General features: G+C 44.1%; 2 protein-coding genes and 1 pseudogene across 12 annotated transcripts in view; 1 reads left to right on the forward strand and 2 right to left on the reverse strand.

Annotated features, from left to right (window-relative positions):
- ARID4B (AT-rich interaction domain 4B) overlaps nucleotides 1-10,164 on the reverse strand; it is a 119,286-nt gene extending 109,122 nt beyond the window's left edge. For 9 of the 10 annotated variants that reach the window (XR_014781464.1, XM_084794167.1, XM_084794172.1 and 6 more), the window contains exons 1-2: nucleotides 9,750-10,012; nucleotides 8,893-8,947 (exon numbers count right to left, since the gene is read on the reverse strand). Coding sequence is in view for 9 of the 10 variants with exons in the window: in XM_084794167.1 (XP_084650293.1) it covers nucleotides 8,893-8,898 (6 nt within the window). In the remaining variant the exon portion in view is untranslated. Of the gene's footprint in view, nucleotides 1-8,892; nucleotides 8,948-9,749; nucleotides 10,013-10,071 lie in introns of those variants that run through there. The other variant, XM_084794165.1, reaches the window with a different exon arrangement.
- A 160-nt stretch (nucleotides 10,165-10,324) lies between these two features.
- GGPS1 (geranylgeranyl diphosphate synthase 1) lies at nucleotides 10,325-23,092 on the forward strand. The gene is made up of 4 exons (XM_084794191.1): nucleotides 10,325-10,584; nucleotides 17,596-17,688; nucleotides 20,449-20,519; nucleotides 21,385-23,092. The coding sequence occupies exons 2-4, from the start codon at nucleotides 17,619-17,621 to the stop codon at nucleotides 22,144-22,146; spliced, it is 903 nt and encodes a 300-aa protein (XP_084650317.1). The 5' UTR covers nucleotides 10,325-10,584; nucleotides 17,596-17,618; the 3' UTR covers nucleotides 22,147-23,092.
- LOC311605892 (large ribosomal subunit protein uL6-like) lies at nucleotides 10,594-16,448 on the reverse strand (annotated as a pseudogene). The gene is made up of 2 exons: nucleotides 16,443-16,448; nucleotides 10,594-16,371 (listed from the first exon to the last, which is right to left on the reverse strand). The product of its transcript is annotated as a large ribosomal subunit protein uL6-like (transcript).
- Nucleotides 23,093-27,215: the final 4,123 nt, after the last annotated feature.

Below are 27,215 nucleotides of genomic sequence, written 5' to 3' on the forward strand. Positions count from 1 at the left end.
CTTTGCAATTAGGTAGTAAAAATTAATTATCACAAAACTATTTTTTACCAAAATGAATATATTCCACATTCTATGATCATTTAACTATTAAAAGACTGAAAAATGGGAATGTACTCTTGTTGTCAGGTGTAGTAGCACACAGCTGTAATCCTAGCACCTGGTGAAGCAGCAGGAAAATCAGAACTCAAGGTCATCCTTGGCTACGTATCTAGTCTTAGGCTAGTCTGGATTAAATGAGGCCCTATCTTAAAAACTACTGCTTTCTACTATAAAAACAGGTATGTCAATGAAAGTTGGGAACATGCCACTGGTCCTGGCTAGAAGAAAGGCCACCAGCTAAGTGGTGGTATCACTACACACCAGCACTCAAGGGGTAGAGCAAGCAGATCTCTTGTGAATTTGAGGCCAGCATGGTCAACAGAGTGAGTTCCAGGATAGCCAGGGAACACACACACACACACACACACACACACACACACACACACACACACACAAACCTATCTCAAAACCCCACCTCCTCCCCCTAAAAAAGCTGTCTCCCAAAAAACATCTGAAATCACACCTATAGCCATGCTAATGTATCTGCATTTGATAACCATCCCCACAAAGTAACAGTTGCCATGAGCAAGAAAATCACCAAGAGAGCTGGAAACATGCTTCAGTGGAAGGAGCACTTTCTGCTCTTGCAGAAGAGAGCAGATTCAGTTCCCAGCACCCACGTGGCAACTCAGAACCAACCACCTGTGACTCACTCAACCCTTGTACCTTCTTCAGATCTTTGCAGGCACTACATACAATGTAGTACATACATACATGCAAGCAACACACACACACACACACACTTGCTTTTTTTCAAGGCGGTTTCACTGTAATCAACCCTGGCTGTCCTGGAACTCATTTTGTAGACTAGGCTGGCTTCAAACTCACAGAGATCCATCTGCCTGCCTCTGCCTCCAGCATATACATAAATTTTAAAATGAAAATAAAAGACTGGGGTCATGGTGGTGCACCAGCTTTTAATCTCAGCACTGGGAGGCAGTCAGACAAACTCATCTTTATGAGTTCAAGACCAGCCAGGTCTACATAATAAGTTCAACATCAGCCAAGGCTATACATAGTAAAACCCTGTTAAATAAACAAACAAACAAAGAGAATCTCCAAGAGGTACAAGAACATGTCTTTTGTGAAAATTTGTAACTACAATCACCTCGTGTACAAAATATACTTCATTGGTGTCTCCGTGAACCACACTTGTCAACAAGGATATGTTTAAAGATCCTGGTCTTTAAGTGTAGGACTGATTGGAAACCGTGGCCAAGTTAAGCAGGAACAAATGGTTCTTTTTGGGGGGGAGGGGGGTTTCGAGAGACAAGGTTTCTCTGTGTAGCTCTGGACTCACTTCGTAGACCAAGCTGGCCTCGAACTTAACAGAGATCAGCCTACCTTTGCCTCTGAGTGCTGGGATTAAAGGCTTACACGACCACACCTGGCCAACTGATCTATTGTTAATGATCAAAAAAAATATACAAACTTCACCACTTCTCCATCAGACCTGTAATGTTTCCTATTTCCACAGCAGTGAGAACCAGAGTCCTCCAAGTGCCTCCCAGTTTCTAGAAAGGCCTGCTCTGCTCTACTCTGCCCCAAACCATACATCCCTTTACCCCATCCTTTCCCACTGCCTTCCTCCCTTGTTCCATACCAGCTACCCTGACCTCTAGAGCTTTGAGGCCTAGCCAGCTACAAGACAAAAAAAGTGAGTGCTCGAGCACAGGGCCAAATTTTTAGTCATAGTATGAACTCTTACACCCCAGCCTAGTCCCTAAATTCTTCCCTTACCTGGTCCAGCCCTTTGCTTACCCTTTGCTCTCTACCCCTCAACAGTAGGTGACTTGACATACTGACTCCTTTTTGCTAACACACACGTGGGATCCACAGACCCAGGAATCTCCACCTGTTTGACTCACTGGTACATCCTAAAACAGCTGCATGCGATAGCATTCAGTAAATGTTGAGTGCATCTTTTAAGTGTCCAGGATCTTAATAGCCACCTGTCACAACATAAACACCTGAAGATAAATACTCAGCTCTCAACAGGTTATCACAAGCCACACTCCCTGAAAAGGAAAAGGCCTACTCCTAGGAGTCCACAGACTGAAAAATAAATGTTTACCTGGGCCATCTGGATGCCTCAACAGGTAAGGGCACTTACTACCAAGCCTGAATTTGGAACCCTACATGGTGGAAAGAGAAAGACTCCCACTAGTTGTCCTCTGATCTCCAACATGCAACCTATGGTGTGTATGCCCACACACAAAAATAAATTTAAAATGCAATAGAATGTTAATGTATACACATTTATGTTATGTTCAAATAAATATATGAATAGTCACATCTGAGGATATACAACACAGAACACATGGGTATGTATGCACACACAAAATAAATAAACATCATCTTTTTTTGTTAGTTTTTTTCAAGACAGGGCTTCTCTGTGTAGCCTTGGCTGTCCTAGACTTACTTAGTAGACCAGACTGGCCTCAGCTCACAGGGACCCGCCTGCCTCTGCCTCCCTGAGTGCTGGGATTAAAGGCATGAGTTACCCCACCCTGCTAATGTTACAAATTTTTAAATAAAGATGTTTTTAAATATTAAAGGGTAAATTTGCCAGGCATGGTGGTGCACACCTTTAATCCCAGCACTCAGCGAGGCAAAGGCAGGCAGATGGGCTTGAACTGGTCTACAAAATGAGTCCAGGACAACCAAGGCTACACAGAAAAACCCTGTCTCAAAAACCAAACAAATAAAACAAGGGGGTGTAAATTTGTGAATTGTACCTCACTTTTTTAAAATTAAAAGAAGCAAAAACAACTGGGATGTAAAGTAAATAAATTATAAAAAATCAAAATAACTGATAAACTGTGGAGTGTAAGAGTAGACTAGAAGTTGAGAATACCTTTTTGGCTGCACTCAATCTGAGAAGCTGTATGTACTGACTATACAAAACAAAGAGTGTTAAGTGGAGGACAGTGTCTCAGGAGCTACCCGTGCTAACAGCAGCAAAGAGAACATTCACCTCACATCCAATAGTTCTAGTTGAATCCCTTACATCTTCATCTATGGCTTCTCCATCACCCTCTCCTAAATTACCAGCTGGCAGCTGAATGCGCAGGTCCACCTTACTCCACTAGCCTATTCTCCTTACATCAACTCTGTTCCATTATTAAAATGTGTACCATATCACCTCACTCTTTTGTTCTAGACCCTTACAAGACTTCCTAGCTATATTAGTCCATTTTCTTTTGCTCTAACAAAATACATAAGGATGGATGACTTATAAAGTTACTATACCAAACTATAAACTTATCACAATTTTGGAGACTGAAAATTTTAAGACTAGGCAGTCCTATGTATTTAGCCATTTGTGACAGTCAAATGAGAGATGGAAAAATCAAAGTCCCAAGACTAGTGAGTTTAATTATTAGAACCCATGGAGAGGAAAAAGAAAAGAAGCAACTACACTTAGTTGTATTCTGGCCTCCAATGTTCACCTTTGCACACAAGGGTACATACACACACACTTTAATTTTCTTAAGACTAATTTTTTAAAGATTTATTTATTATGTATACAGTGTTCTGGCTGCATATATGCCTGCACACCAGAGAGGGTACCAGATCTCATTACAGATGGTCACGAGGCATCATGTGGTTGCTGGGAATTGAACTCAGGACCTCTGGAAGAGCAGGCAGTACTTTTAACCCCTTAAAATTAATTTTTAAAAGTTCATGTAGCTTGCACATGTGTGTTAGTGTGTGCATGTGTATGGGTGCACATGTACATAAGCCAAAGGTTGTTGTCAGGTGCCTTCTCCTATCACTATATTTTTTAAAAAAAATTTTTTTTGTGTGTGTGTGTGGTTGGAAGAAGGGCATGTATGTGAAGCCAGAAGGGTTCCTGGGGTCACAGCCAGGTTGTCAGGCTTGGCAGTCAGTGCTTTCCCTGCTATGCCATCTTGCCATCTGCTCTCCACCTTGTTTTTTTCAAACAGGGTCTCTCTGAACCTGGATCACAGCAATTCACTTTGATGGGACTGGCTAACCCACAAACACCAGGTACCTCTCTCCCTTTCTAGGTGCTGGGACTACAGCTGACCACCATCACACTCAGATCTTTCCATGTGTGCTGGAATTCAGTTCAGATCCCTTATGCTTGTGCAGCAAGCCCTTTATGAACTAAGCCTGGTCTCCAGGACCCCTCACACAGCACTTAATATTTTCAGAGCTAGGCATGGTGGCCCACACCTTTAATCCCAGCACCCAGGGAGGCAGAAGCAGGCAGATAGATCACTGTGAATTAGAGGCCAGCTTGGTCTACAAAGTGATTCCAGGAGGGACAGCCAGGACTAAATAGAGAAACTTTATGTCAAAAAAATAAATAAATAAATCAAGAAAAAGTATTTTCAGACTGGAACTGTAACTTAGTGGTAAAGTACTTATTCACATATATAATATCCTGGTTTCAATCTCATTAGCTCAGAAGGAGGAGGGTTTACTCCTTCATCTTCTATCACTGTTCTTCTAGACTCGCCCAAACACATCAGACTTTTTAAACTTTGAAGTAAGATCTCATTAAATTACTCAGGTCGTCCTTGAGCTTACTCTGTAACCTAGGCAGCTTTAAATTTGCCATTCTCCCGCCAGTCTACAAAACAGGTGGGGTGACAGCCTGGAAACGCACCCAGCTCCAACAAAGTTTAGTTTCCACATGTACCACACATTCTGTTCCTTTCCACCCAGTGTCTGTTCCCTTATGTCTCAAAGACTTTTCCCTTTCTTTGGCTGGCAAAATCTTTACCATCCAGCATAGATATCACCCACAGCAGACAACTTCCCGTAGCTCTTTCACTTAGCTGCCCTTCCACAGCACATCCTGTATCCATGAGGTGGAGCAAATACTCTACAAAGTGTGTGAGTTTTCTGTGTCTTCTACTACAGTGAGAGCAAACTGCCGATGCTATTCCATTACATCAGCTGACACACAGAAGCAGTTCTTAAATGTTTAATTTAAAAGAGAAAAAAAAAAAAAAGCCAAGGCAGAAAGGAAAGCAAAGAAAGGAAAAAGAGGAAGAGAAAAAGCATCCATGCATACCCAGAACTGAAAAGAGGGCACTTATAACCAATCAGTGTGTTTATGGCGCCCAGGCCTACAGCACTCACTGAGACAATAATAGATATGAAAAAGCCCAGACTCTAAGTACAACATCTAAATCACTCACCCCCTAAGCATTCTCACCCACTTTACTCCACAACTCCACAGTACTGGAAGAACATTGGTAACATGCACAGTATTAAAAAGCAGAAACAGTTTTGGTTACGAAAGAAAAGAAAGAATCAACCTGGCATAGTTAACCGTAAGAAGCACCTATGAATTTCATGGCCTATCTTCAAATGTATCACCACTGATGCTGAAAGGTATGAAAAACAACATGAGGGCTATTAATATGGTCAGCAGATAAAGGCCCTCACTGTAGGGCACTATGACCTGAATCCAATCCTGAGGACACATTTGGTAGAAAAAGACAACTTCCGTAAGTTGTCCTCTGACCCATTCAAGGGCACACAAAAATGCGAATCAATGTTATTGTTTCTGTCAATAAAGAGAAAGCATGGCACCAGCAACCTCTACCCAACAGCAGACCCACAACAACAGTAGCATCTACCCTAAAGCAGACTGCTTTTATGTGACAGTCACAGGTCCCATAAACTGCAAAATAATCTCCAGACAGAACACACTAATCATGACCAGGCTTTGTGTAAATTAATTTTTCAAGATTGTACCATAGAAAAACTACTTCTAAAAGCCAGCTAACATTTGAAGTGCATTTAATGACTTTAAGACAAAAACAAAAGAATATCATTACCTCAATATACTGCCACAATAAAATTACTAGAGTCATTATTAGTAAGACAAATAATTCAAGCTTAAAAGCTTGCTTCAAAGTAGAATTTGTCTGAGAAAATTCAAACACAGCATAAAATCACTGTGTGGATCAAATGTCATTCACACACACATGCACACAAGCTACATGAAGCCTTTTTTCACACACAAAATTGGGCCTGATGTACTCCACACTAAATATCTTTTCTTCATTTTGTTTGACAGTTCCACTATGTAGCCCAGTGTGGTCTCAAACTCACAAAGATCTGTAGCTTCTACCTCACCAGTGCTGCAATTAAAGGTGTGCGCCATCACACCTAGCTGAATCTTTTTTTTTTAATGTATGTTTAGAGCAGGGAGTGGTAGTACACACCTTTAATCCCAGCACTCAGGAAGCAGAGACAGGCAGATCTTTGTGAGTTCAAGGCCAGCCTGGTGAGTTCCAGGACAGCCAAGGCTGCCACACAAAGAAACCCTGTCTCAAAAAACCAAAAACATTTATGTTTAGTATTTTCACTTATGTATGTGTGCATGAGACTATGTAAAAGAATGCTGCATGTGTATGGAAGTGACAAAAGGTTTGGAGCCCTTGAAGCTGGAGTTACAGGTGGCCGTGAAAAGTAGGTGCGGGGACTCAACTCCTACCAGGAAGAGCAGGAGGAGCCTAACCCCTGAGCATCCCCCAGCCCTCGGGAGGAGTATCTATAAGAAGTGAGACTGCAAAAATTAGTATTTTAGCACTAGTGATCAGTAATAGACAGACAGATTCACCAAACACCCTAACCTAAAAACAGCGAATTCTTTATAAAGTTGGAAATCTGTTTTAACAACTTTTTTTTTTCTCGAGACAGGGTTTCTCTGTGTGCAGCCTTGGCTATCCTGGACTCTCTTTGTAGACCAGGTTGGCTTTAAACTCGACTCACAGAGCTCTGCCTGCCTCTGCCTCCTAGAGTGCTGGGATCAAAAGCCTGTGCCATCACACCTAGTTTTAACAACTTTTTAAAACATGATTATTAACAAGTACCTTTATTTTAAAAGTAGTAAAAAACACAAAAACTTGCATTTTTTTTCTTTTTCGTTTTTTGGTTTTTTGAGACAGGGCTTCTCTATGTAGCCTTGGCTGTCTTGGACTCTTTGTAGACCAGGCTGGCCTAGAACTCACAGAGATCCCCTGCCTCTGCCTCTCTGAGTGCTGGGAGTACAGACCACAGCACTCGGCTACCATGAAGCTAAAGGCTAAAGTTTCCAGCATACTTTCTTTTCATTGTTATTTTGAGAGCTTTTTGGAGAGAGAGTTCCATGTAGCCTTGGCTGGCTTCCAATTCAATACGTAGATCAGGCTAGCCTCTCGCTCACTGTATATCCCAGGCTGTCCCTTGAACTAGGGATCCTACTTTGCTGCTAGGATTAACAGGCATGCACCGTCACACCTAACCTTTCTTTCTTTCATTGGTTCTTCCTTCAACAGACAAGCTTTTAAACAGGAAGTGAAAAATTAAAAAAAAAAAAAAACAACAACCCAGATCTGCATCTTTAGACTATACATCTCCTTCAGACAAACATTTATGGAGAATCTAAACTGTGTCAGGTGCTACAGTGGGAGCTATGAGAGACTACAACGTCTAGTTCAAGTATTTATTCTGCTTTGGATTGTACTATATATGTATCAAGTCAACTTAAAATTGCTCAAGTTTTCACCCAACAGCAAGGCAGACAGATATATGCTTTTCCTAAAAACTTCACCTTTTCCTAATAAACTCACTTTTCACTGTTTGACACGGGCTATCTGTGACTGACAAAAGGGTTTCATCTCTCACATACCACTGGTCATGTTTTCATTCACATGAAAGACAGACAGGAACTTATTAAATAAAAACCCCAAGCCATCTACAGAGCCCCAAACTAAAAAAAGAAAAAAACAACTTTTAAAAGTGAGCTGAACTGCTTTATACCACAGACAGATACTTCAGTGGCAACAGCTGTTTGCATGCTTCCATAAACAGAAGCTTTCAAAACTGTACCTGGATGTATTCCTACAAAAGCAATCCTCACTCTGGAGACAAGCAAAATAAATTTTAAGAAGAAAAAACTTCCAAAAGAACTGTCAAAAGTAGATGCCATTTACATTCTGACAACACACACTATTACACTTGTCAAGCACATCTGAACTTGTAATAGAGTTTAAAGAAAATAATATTCTAGTATCAAAGTTCTACTAGTTAAATCTAGATATTTCTAAGACACCTAAAGCTTTTTGTACCAGTAAGATTAAAAAAAAAAAAAAAGGAGGGGAAAAAAACTGTATTTTTATTGCTATGATTCATTCCACCAATACACAAACTACTTCTTGAACATCTCTTAGAAGCTATTCTGTGGTCAACACGTTTACTTCAGAAGAACTTGGCCATTAGTTTTTCACACAACATATCGTATTAGAGCACATGACAACTCCAAGACCCAGTACCTCAACACAGAAAAAAATGTGCCACACAACCCTAAGTCCCTGAAAATACAAATCTCTAAAGGAAAAGAACACCGAACTGTTCTTAAAAACCTTCAAAATAATTTTGCTTTCTGCTTAAAATCCACAGTCTTCTTCACACAATCAAATGAAGTTTTCTTTCGTCGATGCAACTAGCCACTATTATTTCAAAACTCAGGCTACAGTCTCGGCTTTCAGTTTTACTATTTAAGAAGCTTTAAGTCGTGCATTTATTTGTTCCTAAGGTCCATGCAAAAGGCGCTGTTCTATTCCGGAACCGCACATCTTTGGTGAGATGTCCCCTGACTCCACAACTCCACCACACAGCCCGTGGATGGGTCACCAGCTGGCCCTCTGTCCCCAGAGGAAAGCTCCGCACCAAGCCACTCCACACATCTGCCTCTACAAAACTCGGAGGCCCCTACACTTCCTGAATTCGAAAGCCACTCAAGCTGGCCGAGTGACGCCTTACCTTCATGGTGACTCTGGGGCCGCGATCCCCAGGGCGACACCAGCTTCACCGGCACCTGGAGGGGGAAACAAAGGCACCCGGTCAGCACCACTGGCACCCTCCCTGCGCCGCAGGGGCGGGGGCGGCCCCGAGTGGAGCCCGGAGCCCGAGCAAGCACGCGCCATCCCAGCGCCCCTACCGCCCCCACCGCCCGCCGCTTGCCGCCCCATTGTCGCGACTCCACGGACTTTTTCCCCCCGTCCTCCACGATGACGCCATTTCTGTCAGAAGAAAACTCACAACAAGCTCAGGGTCCGGCGCGGCCTGAAGCGCGGCTGCAGCCGTCCAAGCCTACGGAACCGCGATGCCCGGAGCCACACACACTGAGCTCTCGGCGAACCGGCGGGCCCTCGGGCTGCGGAGGCTCGGCCCCACGTCGCCGGTCGGCGTCCCGCCCGAGCCAAGGCCCACAAGTGGGAGCCGGGGCCGGGCACTGAGGACATCCAGCTCCCAGCGGCGCGGGCCGAGGCCGCCGGGCCCACGGTGCGGCCCGGGAAGGGCGGCTCCGGCTCCGGCTCCGCGCCGCGGGGGGCGGGGGTCCCGGGAGGCCGGGGCCCCACTGCAAGCGCCGACTCAGCCCCGTTGCCATCTGCCCCGCTGCGCGGCCCGGGCCCGGAGCTTACCCCCACGGAAAAGAATGTCCCTGCCTCCGGCGCAGACGAGGTCTGAGCCCTGAGGCCAGAGTCCCCCCTCTCCGCCTCCCCCCGCCACCCCCAACACCAGCAGGCCCGGGGGAGAGATGGCGAGGAAGCTGCGGGTCCACCGGCGGCCCGGGCTCGGGCTCCGGCTCCTCCTCCTCCCGTGGCGGCGACTGGTACCTTTGTTTGGCGGCCGCTCCGGCTCCCTCGCGGGGGGAGGGGGGCGAAGAAAAATCCCTCCCGGACGGAGGTCCGGGCCCCGGTCTCGCTGCCCTCCCGAGGACCGTAGCGGCCGACCTTCTGCGGCTTCCTCCGGGCAGAGGTCCAGGCGGTGGCCGTCGCGGCGGCAAGCTGCGGCTCGAGGCTCTCCCTCCGCTCCGGCGCCCGAGCTCCTCACTCCGGACTCGACTGACGGGCAAACATCGCTTTCCACCCCCCCCCTCCAACCCCTGGCCCCCCCTTTTCTTTTTCCCCTCCCCTCGGTTCTTTTCCCCTCCCCTACCTCTTTCCCGGATGGCTCTCAGACGACCTAGGATTGGCTAGGATGCTTTGGAGCCCTCCTCCTCCAAGTTTCTATTGGTTTGAGCGATGCAAACAACGACGCCATTTTCCCACCAGTTCTATGGAAACAGAAAGTTATGCCTCAATGCTTCCTGGAAATTGTAGTCCAGCCCTCCAGGCCACTAGGCAGACTCTTGGACATTAGAACTACCAAGACCAAAATGCCCCTTGCCTGCGTTCGACGGGAGGTGGGAGGAATAGGAGGCGCGGCCATAAGGTAGATGGGAGGTGGCATACGACGCCTGCGCAGTGAGACAGGGATGGCGTATTTTCTTGCACCGAGTAATGCGGCGTCGCGGGCCTCTGAAGAGGGCGGAGATTTCTGTGGTGAAGAAGGGGGAGGGCTTCACGGAGTCCTCTGGAAGAGCCGCGGTCTGAACTATAAAGTGAGAAGTTGATGCGGGTACTGCTAGTCTCGGATCGGCGGCTTGAAGTCTGAGATCATCGTGGAACCGTGAGCAGCGGCGCGGCGCCGGGGGGAGGGGGGAACCCGGATGGGGAGCCGGGGAGGGGGCAGTACCGAGGAGGAAGAAGAAAGAAGGGACAGGACCCGGATGCTGACCTGGCTGTCGGGTGCTGGGAGAGGCAGAGGGGCTCCTAGGAGCTGACGGGGAACCGATGCTGCGCTGGGGAGAAGCCCGCCTGCGAGGTTGTTTCACCAACCCCAGTATGGAGCCCTTTTTCCCCCCAGAGCCATCATTCCCGGGGCACGGAGTGGAAGGTTCTTCTTGCTGTGCGCATCACAGCTGTGCTTCTCGGTGGCCCATATCTGTTCAGCTAGTCTCAAGCTAAAGCCTGTCTATTTTTTTTTTTAAATCAGAAATGCTTTGCATGATACTTTCAGTATTCGTATGCGCTTTTGATGAGCTCATTTCATCCTCTGAGGTGTTAACGAGAAGCGTTCATTCAATCCTCATGTGGAAAGACATACGGATTTTGTGCAACTTCTGAACCCAAAACTGGTCAGACAAACTTAAGTGTAAGAGGAAGATGTGAGTTAGAGCTATGGCACAGGGAGATACAGAGTGGCTTTCCTGAGGGAGTGAGGATAGAGCTTGGCTCAAGAAGCCATCTGGGGCTCACTAAGGGAAGAGCCTAAAGGAAAGGACAGCCCAGAGAGAATGTTTTGGAAACTCATTTCTTTTTTTTTTTCTTTTTTTTTTATTAATTTATTCATATTACATCTCAGTTGTTACCCCATCCCTTGTTTCCTCCCATTCCTCCCTTCCTCCCACTTCCCCCCTACTCCCCTCCCCTATGTCTGTGTCTGAGAGGGACCTCCTTCCCCTGTATATGCTCATAAGGTATCAAGTCTCTCCTTGGTAACCTATTATCCTTCCTCTGAGTGCCACCAGGCATCTCCATCCAAGGGACATGGTCAAATATGGGGCACCGGAGTTTGTGTGAAAGTCAGATCTCCTTCTCCACTCAACAGTGGAGAATGTCCTGTCCATCGGCTAGTCTGGGGAGGGGTTCGAGGTTTACTGCCTATATTTTCCTTGGCTGTTGCCATAGTTTGCGGAGGACCCCAGGGCCCAGACTCGCCTGTAGTTTTCCAGGACCCGCTGGATCCTTCTATTTCCTCATTCTCCCAGGCTTCTCACACCTAAAGTCTCAATAGGATGTCCTCCCCTCTTACCCACTTTCCTGGTAGGTACAGTTTTTCATGGGGACGTACACCTTGGACTGGAAACCCATTTCAAAAGAAAGATTTCCCAGTATGAAGAACTGAGGCCCAGAGAGGTGAAGAAGGATGATTAAGGAATTTTGACCCTAGAGACTGAAGCAGGAGTTATAATCCTGTCTCCAGAAAATAAATAAATTAAAACCGTTTTTATCTATCTGGTCTAAGGGTCCAGTGAACAATAGGATATCTTGGATTCCCAACTTGAATTGCTAAAATAATTTACCCAAAAGAAAAAGTGAAAGAAAAAAAAGAAAAGAAAGAAAAGGTGGTGCTAACAAATCCTAAGGCCAGCCCCATCTACAGAATAAGTTCCAGGCTAGCCTGGGCCACACAGACCCTGTGTCAGGAAAAAGAAAAATAACACAGTATGATCAGAGGGGCAGCTGCAATCGCATCGCTACAGTGCAAACGATCTTCTTACCTAAATATTCTCTAATCTACTCTTTGACAAAATTCTGAGAGCTTTCAGTTTTGAAAGTGGGAAAATGGTATCGGATTTACCCTGGGGCGTTCTGAGGTGATTCTACATAAGATTAACTGAGTTCATGTTATTCGGCCACTATAACCTCTTTACATTTTAGTACATGAAAAGCTGAAAAGTCCTGAGTTTAAAAAAAAAAAATTCAAGAGTATATAGAACTCTTAAACTTCCTTACACTTAAGAAGAAGTACAAAGCAGACTGACTCTCAGCACTCACAAACGTTGAAGTTCTCATGTTTCCCCACCACTGAGAATATTATATGTAAATGTTTCCTGGGAAAAGAACATTAATTGACTTACATGAGTATTGTTAAGATATGAGTGAGCAAAGGAAATATGTTTAATTCATCACTAGTAGAAAACTATTAAAGATGTTTAAGCTTGAGAATTTAAAGGCCTCGTAATTTCTGTGCAAAAGGTCACCTGCTTCTGACCCAGAGGCAAATTCTTGAAAGGTGACTTCATTATTTTCAGTTAGGTCAAATGTGTTTTTCAGGATACAGATAAGATAGCAGCATGCTTCTTGCTGCCACCCTAATTGAGAAGAGATGGCTGCTGGCTGACTTAAAAAGAGGACTGGAGCCAGGCATACTGGTACACACCTGTAGTCCCAGCACTTGGAAGACAGAGGCAGGGGAATCTCTGTGAGCTCAAGGCCAGCCTCTACAAAGTGAGTCCAGGACAGCCAAGGCTACGCAGAAAAACCTTGCCTCAAAAACTTAAATAGGGGCTGGAGAGATGGCTCCGTGGTTAAGAGCACTGTCTGCTCTTCCAGAGGTACTGAGTTCAATTCCCAGCAATCAAATGGCAGCTCACAACTGTCTGTAGCTCCAACAGCTGACACCCTAACACAGACATACATGCAGGCTAAACACCAATGCACACTAAAGAAAAGTAAATAATTTTTTAAAAACATAAATAAATAATAAAAAGAACTATATAAAAGATGTTTTGGGGACTCGAGGACTTAGCTTAGTAGTAGATCATGAGCAAGTGCAAGCCTTTGGACTTCACCCAAAACCAAACAAAAAAAGGAATAGATATTTTCTTATACTTTTGATCCTGTTCCGGAATGATCTGTTGCCAACATTGTCCCCTTCCTTCTTGGCATCTTCTTTATTGTTGGCCTCTTAAGAACAAAGTAACACATCCAGTATTAACAACTGTAATCCCTCCCCTCCAGAGGCCAAAGCAGGAAGATAAAGAGTTCAAGGCCAACCTAGGGAGTTCCAGGCCAAACTAGAATATATAGCAAAACCCTCTCTAGGGGAGAAAAAAATGTTACTAAGTTGGTATTTGAAATATTTCAAAATATTTTTATGGACGTTCTTTTTCTTGTGATGCACTAAATGTAACTGCTAGTCCAGGCTAGTATAAAACTTGTCTTTAGGAAGTAGGGCACTGAGAAGGTCATGTAGCCGAAGCTGGGTCTCATGCCTGTAATCCCAGCACTCAGAGGCAGTGGCAGGCAGATCACTGTGAGTTGGAAGCCAGCCTGGTCTACAAAGCAGGGGCTACTCAAAGAAACCATGTCTCAACCCCTCCCCCCCCCAAAAAAAATTATAAATTGCCTTAATCATGATATCATGGGTTTTGGTAGTGGTGGGTTTCTTGTTGTTTTAGGGATTGTTTGTGTGTTTGTTTGTTTGAGACAGGGTCTCTATATAGCCCTGGCTATCTTAGAACTCACTATCTTAGAACTCAGAACCACACTAGTTACAAACTCACAGATTCCCCTTCCTCTACCTCTCAAGTCCTGAGATTAAAGGCATGCACCACCCCACCCAACTGGTTCTAGTATCTCCTTTACAGCAGTAAAGCAGTAACTAAGGCAACCAACCACACACACACACAATTAAATAGATAAATACTTTTTTAAAATATGCTTTTCACTGGCCATGGTGGTACGCATGTAATCCCAGCACTTGGGGGCCTAGAAAGCATTGTTCATTCTAGGCCAGCCTGAACTGCATAGGAAAATCCTGCCTCAAAAAGCAAACAATAAAAAAAAGTGTGTATGTGTGTGTGTGTTCGTTCCTAAAAACAACCTGAGCAATAAATACTATATCCCTTTAGTTCCTTGATTTCCATTTATTATCTGTCTTCAATAAAGAGCTACTAACTGAGGGAACTGGAGAGATGGTACAGTCAATAAAACATCTGTGAAGCATAAAGACCCAAGTTTAGATCCCTCCCCCTCCGTCCCACGGGCTCCCCCTCCCGCTTCCCCCCCCCCTGTTATTAACCCCAGCACTAGAACAAGCATATTCCAAGAATTCATTAGCCAGCCAGCCAATATAGCTAAATTGGCAAGGTCTGGATTCAGTGATAGACTCTGTCTCAGATACAAAAACATATGGTGGAAAAAGAAGACCCAAGGTTGTTATATAGCCTCTATGCAAACATGAATACATGTACACATAAAAAAAATTTATCACAGGTGTTTATTGTGTATATGGGTGAGCACCCACATGTCCCAGCGCTTGTGAGGAGGTCAGGATAGCTTTCAGCTCTTCTCTCATACACACCCCTCTCCTCTCTCTTTTAACTTTGTATATAAAGTCAACAAATGGCGAGGGTTTGCCACCAAGCCTGACAGCCTGAGTTGTTTCATGTGATGGAAGAGACCGGATTCCATCTCTAGCCTGTCAGGTTGACAGCAGTAACCATCAAGTTGCCTTCCAGTTCTAAAACCTGTGACTCGCAGCTCTTTGACCACAACAAACATGAACTGCCTTTGTGTAGCCATATTGATTTGGTTTATATTTACATATACACAGTGAATCAGTGAAAGGCCATTAAAAGAGGGGCTTGAGCCGGGCGTGGTGGCGCACGCCTTTAATCCTAGCACTCGGGAGGCAGAGGCAGGCGGATCACTGTGAGTTCAAGGCCAGCCTGGTCTACAAAGTGAGTCCAGGACAGCCAAGGCTACACAGAGAAACCCTGTCTCAAAAAACCAAAAAAAAAAAAAAAAAAGAGGGGCTTGTAGTCCTAAAGAACCAAATGGTGATCCCCAAAGAAGACACAAGTCATAACCCCTAAGCTTGCCAGAGCTGTCATCATTACTAGAAAAACTGATCCCTGAAGAGAAAGAAGGAATAACTTTAGGATCGGCCAGAGCACACCTATAATTCCAACACTTGGGAAACAGAGACAGGAGGTTCACTACAAATTCCAGGGCAGTGTGGGGTACACATTGAGTTCTAGGCCAGCTCAGAGCTATAGTAATGAGATCCTGTCTCAAAAACCAGAAACATTTCATTATACAGTTCTTTGAATAATCCTCTTATAATGGTTTCAAGGTCTTAAGAACCATTTAAGAAACAAGATTCATCAGTAAAGGAGGCTCCTGCAAAGGCCGTGATTGACACTGGGCAGGGTAGCTTATTCAGTAATCCTGGTACTTGAGAGTAGAGGCAGAAGAGTCAGGAGTTCAAGGTTAGCTGAGGCTATTTTTTTTCAATATAAATCTTATTGTTCCCAAAGACACCCCAAATTGTACTAATCACTCAGGAGCTTGTTTCTGGAGCCAGGTGGCTTAGGTCTTACTCATCAGCCTGCTACACTGTACTCTTTTCAGACACAGATACCATCCAAAACCTTTCTGATATTCTTGTGTTTAACTGTTGTGGCTTGCTGAGTCAGAGCCGCTGATTTTGAAACACGTTCAATTACATTTCCTTCAAGGATTAATTCATCCTGGGCTTGACAGATAGGACAAGCAACACCTGGCCTCATCTAACCCTGTGGATGTATTTTTCACCCAAGAAATTTCAGATTTCAACCAAAGACCCATTCTCCTGAATGACAGCGTTGATGGGGAAGTGAGCATAACACAGACATCATCTTGTAATCGGAGCCCAGTGTAACACCCTTGAGCGGGTTCTGAAGGTGACTGCGGGGGTTTCTGACAATGGCATGTCCTTTCTGTTACCCACCATTTGTCAACCCAGAGCCTCTTCTTTGAAGTCCTTCCGCAGAGTTCCCCTGGGGCCCTTCACAATGACAGTGTGCCCCTTCAAACTGATGGTGACATTTTCTAGGTTGTTGACAGTCTGCTTTCTGAGAATGCTCTCATTTGCACAGTAGATGGGGCAAAGAGAGTGAGGCTATATATTTCTTTTTTCAAAAAATACATACATACACGCATATATGCCACAGTTTATATTCTAGGAAGTATTGAAATAAATGCAAAATTCAAAATAATGAGGCACAAATTAAATAAAATAATTGCGTTCAAATTAATATGCATCTTAAAAACGATACCTGAAATTTGTTGATTTGACAAAAACGTCTGGGCAGTGGTGGTGCACACACCAGCACTCAGGAAGCAGAGGCAGGTGGATCTCTGTGAGTTCAAGGCCAGCCTGGTCTACAGAACAAGTTCCAGTACAGCCAAGGCTAGCTACACAGATAGATCCTGTCTCGGACAAAAAGAAAAAAAAAGTGTTCTTCACAAATTACAAAGCATACCTCTCTTAATCATAGAAAGAGTACTTGTTAATTTGTAATCATTATAGAAATGTCTGGTTTTGTGAATCTGTTTTGGCATTTATTTGATGTCAAGAGTGTAAGTCCTTTTTGATTAATTAACTAGGGGTGCTTACTGTAAGTCATCTAAGAAAACTACTTAAGATTCAACAGTCTTATCAGTGGAAAGAAGAATTTTTCTTTTCAGAAACTTAAGGTATAATTTATATGCCACCGATGGAAAATGTGTAGTTCAAGGTGGTTTTGGTGGCTTGAACTCATAATTTCAAGGCCATCTTCAGTGCCATAGTAAGACTGCATCTTAGGGCAAAGCTAGATGTTGTGGTGCATGTCTGCACTTCCAGCACTGAAGACCCTGAGGCAAGATAATTACAAGTTTGAGGCCAGCTGGCTACAGTTCTTAAAATTGCAATTTAGTAGATTTTAGTATATTTGCACTGTGCAGCCATCACCACATTCTAATGACATCTTGACCCTATAGACACACATGCATACCTTCCTTATTCATTAGTAGCAGTCAGTCCTTATTTTTTGTGAGCCAGAAATCACTAACCTGCTCCCATCTGTATGGATTGCCTGATTCAGAACATTTCCTATAAATAGGATCACACAGCTTGTTTTTTTGTGCTGGCTCCTTTAGCTTTACATAATGTTTTCAAGGTTTTATACATGTACTGTTTTGCTATATAAATAAAATTTAAAGTCTGTCATTCCAAAAGAACACCTAGATAAAAACTTCTTTGCAGTCTAACATTTAAAGATAATTTGATTCGTGTGATCATTTTTATATTTTTCCTTTTTAACAGGTCACCTTTGAAATTTATAAAACATGGAGAAGACTCAAGATCAAGCTGAAAGAATTCTGCTAGAGCCCTATACGTACTTACTTCAGTTACCAGGTAACAAACAGCTCAGTTACCGCTCAGATAGCATCGTTTGCAGAAAGTAGTGGTCATTTAAATGTGAGCAACAGGAGAAGTTAAATGGTTCTTGAGACCTTGATACCATTATGAGAGGAATTATTCAATGAACTGTATAATGAAATGTTTCTGGGTTTTGAGACAGGATCTCATTACTACAGCCCTGAGCTAGCCTAGAGCTCAATGTGTACCCCAGGCTGCCCTGGAATTTTAGCAAACCTCCTGTATCTGTTTTCCAAGTGCTCCTCAGTCCTAAAAAGTTATTCCTTCTTGCCTGGTGTGGTGTCGCAAACCTTTAGTCCCAGCACTCAGGAGGCAAAGGCAGGCAGATCCCTTCCAGGCTAACCTGGTCTACAAAGTGAGTCCAGGACAGCCAAGGCTACACAGAGAAACCCTGCCTCAAAAAAAAAAAAAGTTTTTCCTTCCTTCCTTTGTTGAATTATGTCTCTGTGGGAGGGTGCATATACATGAGTGCAAGTGCCTGTGGTCAGAAGAAGGTGTTAGAACCTCTGGAGCTAAAATCACAGCCAGTTGTAAACCACCTGATGTGTGTGCTACAACCAAACCCAGGTCTTCTACAGGACTTTATCTTAACTCATTCTTAATCCCTGAGCAGTCTGTCCAACATAACTTTTTTTCTTTCTTTTTTTTTTTTTTTTTTTTCCAAGACAGGGTTTCGCTATGTAGCCTTGGCTGTCTTGGAGTTGCTTTGTAGACCAGGTTGTCCTCAAACTCACAGCAATCCCACCTGCCTCTACCCCCAAGTACTAGGATTAAAGGTGTGCGCCACCACACCCAGCTCATTAATTTATTTAATGGGAATGTATGTGGTGCTCAGAGGATCCTAGGGATGAAAGTCAGGTATTTAGGCTTGGCCCTAAGCAGTTTCACCCCTGAAATGTAGCTTTTTTTTTTTTTTTTTTTTTGAGTCAGAATCTTGCTGACCTAAAACTCACAGAGCTCTATCTACCCCGTCTTCCTCCAGTGCTGGGATTAAAGGCGTGCACCATTAAACCCAGACTGAAACTCAACTTTTTTTTCTCTTTTTAGGTTTTTGTTTTTTGTTTTTTTGTGGGGTTTTTTTTTGGTTTTTTGGGGGTTTCTCCGTGTAGCCTTGACTGTCCTGGACTTGCTTTGTAGACCAGCCTGGCTTCGAACTCACAGCGATCCGCCTGCCTCTGCCTCCCAAGTGCTGGGATTAAAGGCGTGTGCCACCACGTCCCGCTCTCTTTTTAGGTTTTATTTTATGTATGTGGAGATTTTGGCTGGTACAAATGTATGCACAACATGTGTATGCCTAGTGCCTGAGGAGCCCATAGAAGGGGTCATTTCTCCTAGGACCAGAGCTGCAGTTACAGGTCTGACCCACCGTGTGTATGCTGAGACTCAAACCTGGAACTTCTTGAAGAGCAGCAAGTGCTCGTAATCACTAAGTCATCTCTCTAGCCTCTGAAATTTAACTTTTATGTAACTATTTTCTTGAGTTCTCTTCCAAATTAACAGTATTACAAACTCATACAATACTTTTTCTAAATGAACTGGTTGTGATTTTTAACTACCCCTGCTTAGATCTTCCTAAAGCTTTCCATGTGGAAAAAGAAATGCCCCTGGAAAGCCAGTGACCTTAGTCAACACAAAGAGTCCGCCCCTTCTTTAAACAGGCATGGAAACTGAAGCTGCCCTAGTCCCTAAAACCTTAATCTAAAGGAATGATGGTGGTGTTTGTTTGTTTGTTTGTTTGTTTGTTGGAGGATTGTTGTTGTTTGTTTGTTCTCTGAGACAGGGTTTCTCTGTATAACAGCCCTGGATCTTGACTTGTCATCCAGGCTGGCCTCAAACTCACAGAGTTTGCCTCTGCCTCCCTGAGTGCTGAGATCACAGGTGTTCACCACCACCCAGCAATGACCGATAATTTATGAGGAGATATATTAGCAAAATCCTTGAAGTTTTGTGTGACAGATACTGCTAATTGTCCCCGAACAGACTCTCTTCATTTTCAGAAAAAGAAAGAGATTAAGGTATATTTTCTAAAAATGCCCATTCCAACCCCAATTCAATGATACAGGTTTTGAAGCAAGATTTCCAATTTTTCTTGTAATCACATTTTGGAAGCCCGTGAGATAGCTTAGCTGGTAAAGACACCAAGGCTAAGATCTGACTTCCATCCTCAGACCCACATACTCTTACAAGTTGTCTTCTGACCTACACAGCTGCACCATGGAGTGCACATGCGCACACAAACACAATTAAGTAAATGTTTTTTAAAATTACTTTTTAGGGGGAGTAGAGAGATGGCTCAGAAGTTAAGAGCACTGACTGTTCTTCCAGAAGACCCAAGTTCAATTCTCAGCAACCACATGGTAGCTCACAGCCATCTGTAACGTGATCTGTTACCCTCTTCTGGCCTGCAGGTGTACATGCAGGTAGAGCACTGTACACATAATAAATAAATAAATAAATCTTAAAAAGAACGAAAGAAAAAGAAAATTACTTTTTAGGGGCTAGAGAGATGGCTCAGTGGTTAAGAACACTGACTACTCTTCCAGAAGACCCAGGTTCAATTCCCAGCACCCATATGGCAACTCAGAACTGTCTCCAGTTCCAGGGTATCTGGCATCTTCACACAGACATACATGGAAGCCAAGCACCAATGTACATAAAAGAAATAAATAAATCTTTTTTTTTTTTATTTCTTTTTAAGTAAAATAATTTTTTTGTCATATTCTGTTTTAATTGCAGGTAAACAGGTGAGAACCAAACTTTCACAGGCATTTAATCACTGGCTGAAAGTTCCAGAAGACAAATTACAGGTATCTAAGCAGTCTGACGACTTCTTTGATTTGTCCTAGTTGGGGATCATATTCTGGACTTTGAGCATGTGGGCCAAGTGCTCTGCCACTGAGCCACATCCCCAGCCCTTAGGATGTTCTGATCTCATTCTTCCCCATTTAATCACCAAGAAAATAGTAGGTGTCCCATAAAAATACTCCAAGATCCTTATTCTGTTAATGCTTATGCAATATTACATATCAAACCTGCTAAATATTTATTAGTTGTAAAAGCTTAAGATAACTGAAACGTTAATAATTTGATAGGATCATCAAGTACAAACTGTTCTGGCCAAGCATAATGGTACTCGTGTGGAATCCCTCATGAGCTGGCTACACAGGAAGACTGTGTCTCAGAAAAAGACCTGGGCTGGAGAGACGGCTCTGATGTAAACAAAGAGCATGAACTGCAGTGCCGGGTGTGTGACACACGCCTTTAATCCTAGCACTCAGGAGGCAGAGGCAGGCAGGTCACTGTGAGTTCCAAGGCCAGCCTGGTCTACAAAGTGAGTCCAGGACAGCCAAGGCTACACAGAGAAACCCTGTCTCAGGAAAAAAGAAAAAAAAAAAGAGAGCATGTACTGCTTTTGCAGAGGACATAAGTTCAATTCCCAGAACCCACATCAGGTGCCTTACAACTGCCTGTTACTCTAGATCCAGGGGGATCTGATGTCTCTAGCCTGCAAGGGTACCTGCACTCACATGCATATCTGTGTACATACACAGTCATGTATGTGCACAATAGTCTTTGTATGTCTCTGTATGTACATGTTTGTTGGTGTCCATGTGTGGGTGTGTATGTGTGTCTTAGTGAAATTTTCTTTCTCTTTTGGTTGTTTTTCTCTAGATTATCATTGAAGTGACTGAAATGTTGCACAATGCCAGCTTACTCATTGATGATATTGAAGACAATTCAAAGCTCCGACGTGGTTTTCCAGTAGCGCACAGCATCTATGGAATCCCGTCTGTCATTAATTCTTCCAATTATGTCTACTTCCTTGGGCTGGAGAAAGTCTTAACACTTGATCACCCAGATGCAGTGAAGCTTTTCACACGCCAGCTTTTGGAACTCCATCGGGGACAAGGCCTAGATATTCACTGGAGGGACACCTACACTTGTCCCACTGAGGAAGAATATAAAGCCATGGTGTTGCAGAAGACAGGTGGCTTGTTTGGACTAGCAGTGGGTCTCATGCAGCTGTTCTCTGATTACAAAGAAGATCTGAAGCCGCTGCTCGACACACTTGGGCTCTTTTTCCAGATTAGAGATGATTATGCCAATCTACACTCCAAAGAATACAGTGAAAACAAAAGTTTCTGTGAAGACCTGACAGAAGGAAAGTTCTCATTCCCCACTATTCACGCCATTTGGTCAAGGCCAGAAAGCACCCAGGTACAGAACATCCTGCGCCAGAGAACAGAAAATATAGATATTAAAAAATACTGTGTGCAGTACCTGGAAGATGTAGGTTCTTTTGAATATACTCGAAATACTCTGAGAGAGCTTGAAGCTAAAGCCTACAAACAAATTGAGGCCTGTGGCGGGAACCCTGCACTAGTGGCATTAGTCAAGAATTTAAGTAAGATGTTCACAGAAGAAAATGAATAATGTTAGCCATTCATGATTAGACTCAATTGCTTCTTCCCGTCGAAAATGAGAAGTGGCCTCTTCCTATTTTATCTTTTCAAGTACTAGTCTCCAAAAGCTGAGTAAATGGGGGTGATATGTGTGAAAGTGTTTCCTTATCAAAAGCCGTTTGCATACAAATATAAAATGAGGTCTAGAGAGAGGGCTCCGCAGCTACGAGGATGCTCTTCCAGGGAACCCAGGTTCAATTTCTAGTGCTCATGGAGAAGTTCAGTCTGTAACTCCAGTTCCAGGTGACCTTCTGGCTTTTGCAGGCACCAGACACGCACATATTACACATATTACATGTATGCAAAGCACTCACACACATAAGATACTTTTTTTTTTTTTTTAAACAAAAAATTGAAAGTATCAGGAGTCACACAACACAGGTCATAGACACTAAATATGGCCATCTCTTCCTTCCAACCCAAATGTTCTGGGTATGTCAATAAAAAAGACTTATCTTCCCCCCAAAAATCTTCTGCTTCCTAACTATCTGACATGAAGGGTTCCCAGTTCATTGATGACACTTCAATACAGGGACTTGTTGGAAAAGTCTCTTTAGCTAGCTGGCCTAAAGACCAAAGAACTGCTCTCTTTCCCGAAATGATAAGTGCTAAGAGTGCCTCAGTTTTGTGTCTGCAGATCTGTACCAAAGTCTGAAAAGACAGAATGGAAGCTGGCAAGCCTCCTACTGGCCTTCATGTTTCCATCCTTGACACTCCACTTAATGAAGCTCATATCCTAGTCCTAATTTTTGTTTGTTTGTTTGCTGGTGTAGGTTTTTTGTTAGTGTTTTGTTTTTTGAGACAGGGTTTCTGTGTCCTTGGCTGTTCTGGAACTCACTCTGTAGATCAGGGTGGCCTTGAACTCAGAGATCCACCTGCCTCCCGAATGCTGGGATTAAAAGCATATGCTACCACCACCTGGCTTGTTTGTGTGTTCTTTCTTGTAACATTTTTTTCTGCTCTAAACTGATTAGTATGTGTGTTTAATGTTTCTCTGTGAAAGAAGAAAATATGCAGAAAACTGTTTGTGGAACACACCAGTAGTCCCAGCAATCCAGAGGTAGAATAAGGAAGATCGTAAGTTCAAGGCTATGCTCAGCTATAAGAGTTTGAGGCCAGTCTGGGCTACATGAGACTTTGTCTAAAAAGTAGATATAGATATAAACTATAATTTTTTATTCTTGAGACAGGTTTCACTATGCAGTTATAGCTGGCCAAAACTTGAGGGTCCATCAGCCTGGCCTCTGCCTCCTGAGATCTAGGATCAAAGGTGTGTCCCACCATGCCTGGCAAAGAATGTGTAAGTCAGTTTATTTCCTTGCCTAATTAAATTAATTTCGGCCTGGAGCTAACTCATTAAATGCCTAACCGTGAATTGAGGACTCTTTAGAGTTATTTTACCTATCCAGTAATCAAAATCCCATTCTTTACTTGGTCTGTGGTCACAACTGTTAATTCAGAAGAGACTCAGAGGTTTGGAGACATAGCTCCTCAGTTAAGCATTCGCTGCTCTTCCAGATGACACTGGTTCAGTCCCCAGCACCCACATGGCAGCTCACAACTGTCTGTGACTGCAGTTATCTCATACAATCATACATGTAAGCAACATAACGAGGAACTATCAGAAGAGACCCAGATTATGAGTAGTTCAGTTCATGTAATAAAATGATTTTATCTGCTTAGATTTTGCTGTGTCAGAGACATACTTTTCTTTTTGTTGTTTTTTTAATTTATTTATTATTATATATACAGTGCTCTGCCTGCATGTATACCTGCAGGCCAGAAGAGGGCACCAGATCATGCTATAGATGGTTGTGAGCCACCATGTGGTTGCTGGGAATTGAACTCCGGACCTCTGGAAGAGCAGACAGTGCTCTTAGGCTCTGAGCCATCTCTCCAGCCCCCAGAGACATACTTTTTAAACAGTGTAAATAATTTTCTAATTTATGTAGCTTCCAAAAAACAATATTTTTATGCCAAATCTGCAAGAATAAAGGTCGGTTTTTGTTGCCATAAATTGCTTGATTCAGCAAAATCTTTTTGACTTCCTTGACAGAGGTCTGACTTTGTTGTGACAACTGTTGTTGAGCTCGTTGTCTTCACTCAGCCTCCGAGGTGTCTGGGAGCCCAGTCCAGCGCCTGGCTGCCTTAGCAAGAACCAGATCTGTTGTCTTCACTCAGCCTCCGAGGTGTCTGGGAGCCCAGTCCAGCACCTGGCTGCCTTAGCAAGAACCAGATCTGTTGTCTTCACTCAGCCTCCGAGGTGTCTGGGAGCCCAGTCCAGCGCCTGGCTGCCTTAGCAAGAACCAGATCTGTTGTCTTCACTCAGCCTCCGAGGTGTCTGGGAGCCCAGTCCAGCGCCTGGCTGCCTTAGCAAGAACCAGATCTGTCTCCTCTGCTCTGTCCCTGCGAGTGGCTTCCGCTTCCCGCCTGGGAGATCTTCGGACCTGCTCCTGCCGGTTCTGAATGGATGCAGCCGTGGTCATTCTTCTGCCCTGTGTCACTCGGTGCTGCTAGGGAGTGTTTTCCTGGCTGCTGTAGCTACTACTGCCTTGGTGAGCAGCCTCCTCTCCAGGGTAACCTTACCTAGCAATCTAATAGCCTCTAGTATCTTTTTCCATTCTCCACCTATCACATATGGAGTCTCCAAATCTTTTACTTCAAATTTGCCTCAAGTAGTCTGCCTTTTATTTCCAAAACTGTAAACCAGATAAGGTGTCACATACCTATATCTTAGCACTTCAGAGGAAATTGAGATCAAAAGTTCATAGTCCCTATTGACTACATAGTCAGTCGGCTGGGACTAACCTGGGTTTCACTGTGTAGCTGTGGCTGTCTTGAACTCACTTTGGAGACCCGGCTGCCCTTCTCTGCCTCTGCCTCTGCCTCTGCCTCTGCCTCTGCCTCTGCCTCTGCCTCCCCACGTGCTGGGATAAAGGTGTATGCCACTGCCCCTAGCGTAGGGTTCCCCCCCCCCCCGCCCCCAACCTGGGTTTTCTAAGAGTTGGCCCTGCAGCCTTAGACCAGACAAGCTCTTGCGCTCTAGAGCCCTTCCCCACTCTCTGCCCCATCCCAGGCTGTAAACCTCAGGGATTATCCTATGGATCGTTTTAAGCCTTGTGCTAAGAGGGGAAAGAAGTGTATATTTACACATCTTTTTTTTCAAATATTAAATTAATGAGTTTTAATTAGCATAGTAAAAGAGAAAACAAGCAAAACAGATGGGGTACCGAGCATCCTGGAGAACTCCCTGAATAAACGCATAGGAATAGAGGCAGACAGGGCTCACCATGTGACCAGAGAGGTAGCATCCTAAGAGAGTGCTGCAGGTCCAGGCAGCTCAGCTACTGAAGGATGGTACCTGTCATGCTTGGAAACGTGTCCTGGGGCCCCCACAGGCACTGATGGAAGAAACCTGAAATCCACCTTGAGGATGCAGCTCTCTCATTGTGAGTGTGCTCTTAAGGAAGGATTTCCCACCAGCAGCTCACAGCAGAGCATCCCCAGTGCTCCACAGACCACCTTTCAGCATATGTTCTCCCATCAATTATTTCTGGGGGCAAGTAGTCCAGAGTCCTGCACAGTGTCTTTCTCCTGAGAGGGGGTATGCATAGACCAAATGAAGTCTGTGGTCCTCACCTACCCCTGAGGCCCAGCAGGAGATTCTCTAGCTTGATGTCCCTGAGAGTCACCTACTCACGGCAGTAAGTCACAGCCAACTCCTCCATTATTACAGCTGTGTGCTGCTCATCTAGCATGTTGTTTCTCTGAAGCTTTTTTTTAAAAGATATTTTATTTATCATGTATACAGTGTTCTGCCTGCATGTACACCAGAAGAGGATATCAGATCTCCTAGATGGTTGTGAGCCACCAAATGGTTGCTGGGTATTGACCTCAGTACCTCTGGACCATCACTCCAGCTCTCTCTGAAGCTCCTTACAGAGCTTGCCTCGTGGAGCATTGTGGAAGCAGTTACACAGGCGCAGGATGTTTGGGTGTTGTCGGTGCTCCTGGGTCTCACTCCCTGCTAAACTGGTGCTCCAATCCCTCCTCCTCTAAGACTTGATGAGGACCTTCATGGCCACAAGGAAATGGTTTTTCTTGATCTGAGCCAGGTACACATTCCCAAATGTCCCATTGCCCAGAGGATGCCCTCTTCAAAGTCACCACCCATGGTGAAACGTCTCCTGGTTGAGGTGTTGGGCTCCATCTGATCAGTGGCAGTAAACCACTAGAAGGTAGCACTCAAGCCATTTCTAGACCAGGCCTGGCCCAGGACTAACAAGTTCCTACTGATAACCCTTGGTTGATCTTATATTTACACATCTGTAATCCCAGCACTTGAGAGGCAGAGGCAGCCAGGTCTCTGCGCTGAAGGCCAGCCTAGTCTACAAAGCTAGTCAAGGATAGCCAGGACTACAAGAGAAACCTTGTCTTGAAAAACTGATAAGAAAAAAAGAAAAAGGCTCAAAATAGTGGACCCCACAGTAGTGTGCCCCACAGTAGTGTGATTCATCTATAATATAGTTGGCATTTTACTTCCTCAACCCAACCACCCTGCTGGACTAACTGCAGACTCACTCTGTTCATCTTAATTATTCTTTTTTTTTTTTTTTAATCCCCAAGACAGGGTTTCTGTATGTAGTCTGGGCAGTCCAGCACTCGCTTTGTAGACCAGGCTGGCCTCAAACTCACAGCAATCCGACTGCCTCTGCCTTCTGAGTGCTGGGATTACATGTGTGAGCCACCACACTCAGCTTAATTAATCTTTTTATATTTATATTATTTGATCATGTTGAGACTTATCGGTAATGTGAATGCATTGCTGTGCTATGTGCTACTTGGTTAAAAAAATGAATACCAAAAAAAATCAGTGATAGAAATTCCAATGTTAGGGGCCTGGAGAGATGGCTCAGAGGTTAAGAGCACTGACTGCTCTTTCCAAAGGTCCTGAGTTCAATTCCCAGCAACCACATGGTGGCTCACAAACATCTATAATGAGATCTGATGTCCTTTTCTGGCCTACAGGAGTACATGCAG

The sequence above is a fragment of the Acomys minous genome (genome assembly GCF_964271855.1).
Source record: "Acomys minous genome assembly, chromosome: 9".
In the NCBI taxonomy this organism is placed as follows: Eukaryota; Metazoa; Chordata; class Mammalia; order Rodentia; family Muridae; genus Acomys; species Acomys minous.

Coding starts and splice junctions, on each gene's coding strand:
- GGPS1 (XM_084794191.1), top strand. CDS start 17,619: ATGGAGAAGACTCAAGATCAAGCTGAAAGAATTCTGCTAGAGCCCTAT. Junction 17,689..20,448: donor GTACTTACTTCAGTTACCAG/GTAACAAACAGC, acceptor TTTTAATTGCAG/GTAAACAGGTGAGAACCAAA. Junction 20,520..21,384: donor TTCCAGAAGACAAATTACAG/GTATCTAAGCAG, acceptor GTTTTTCTCTAG/ATTATCATTGAAGTGACTGA.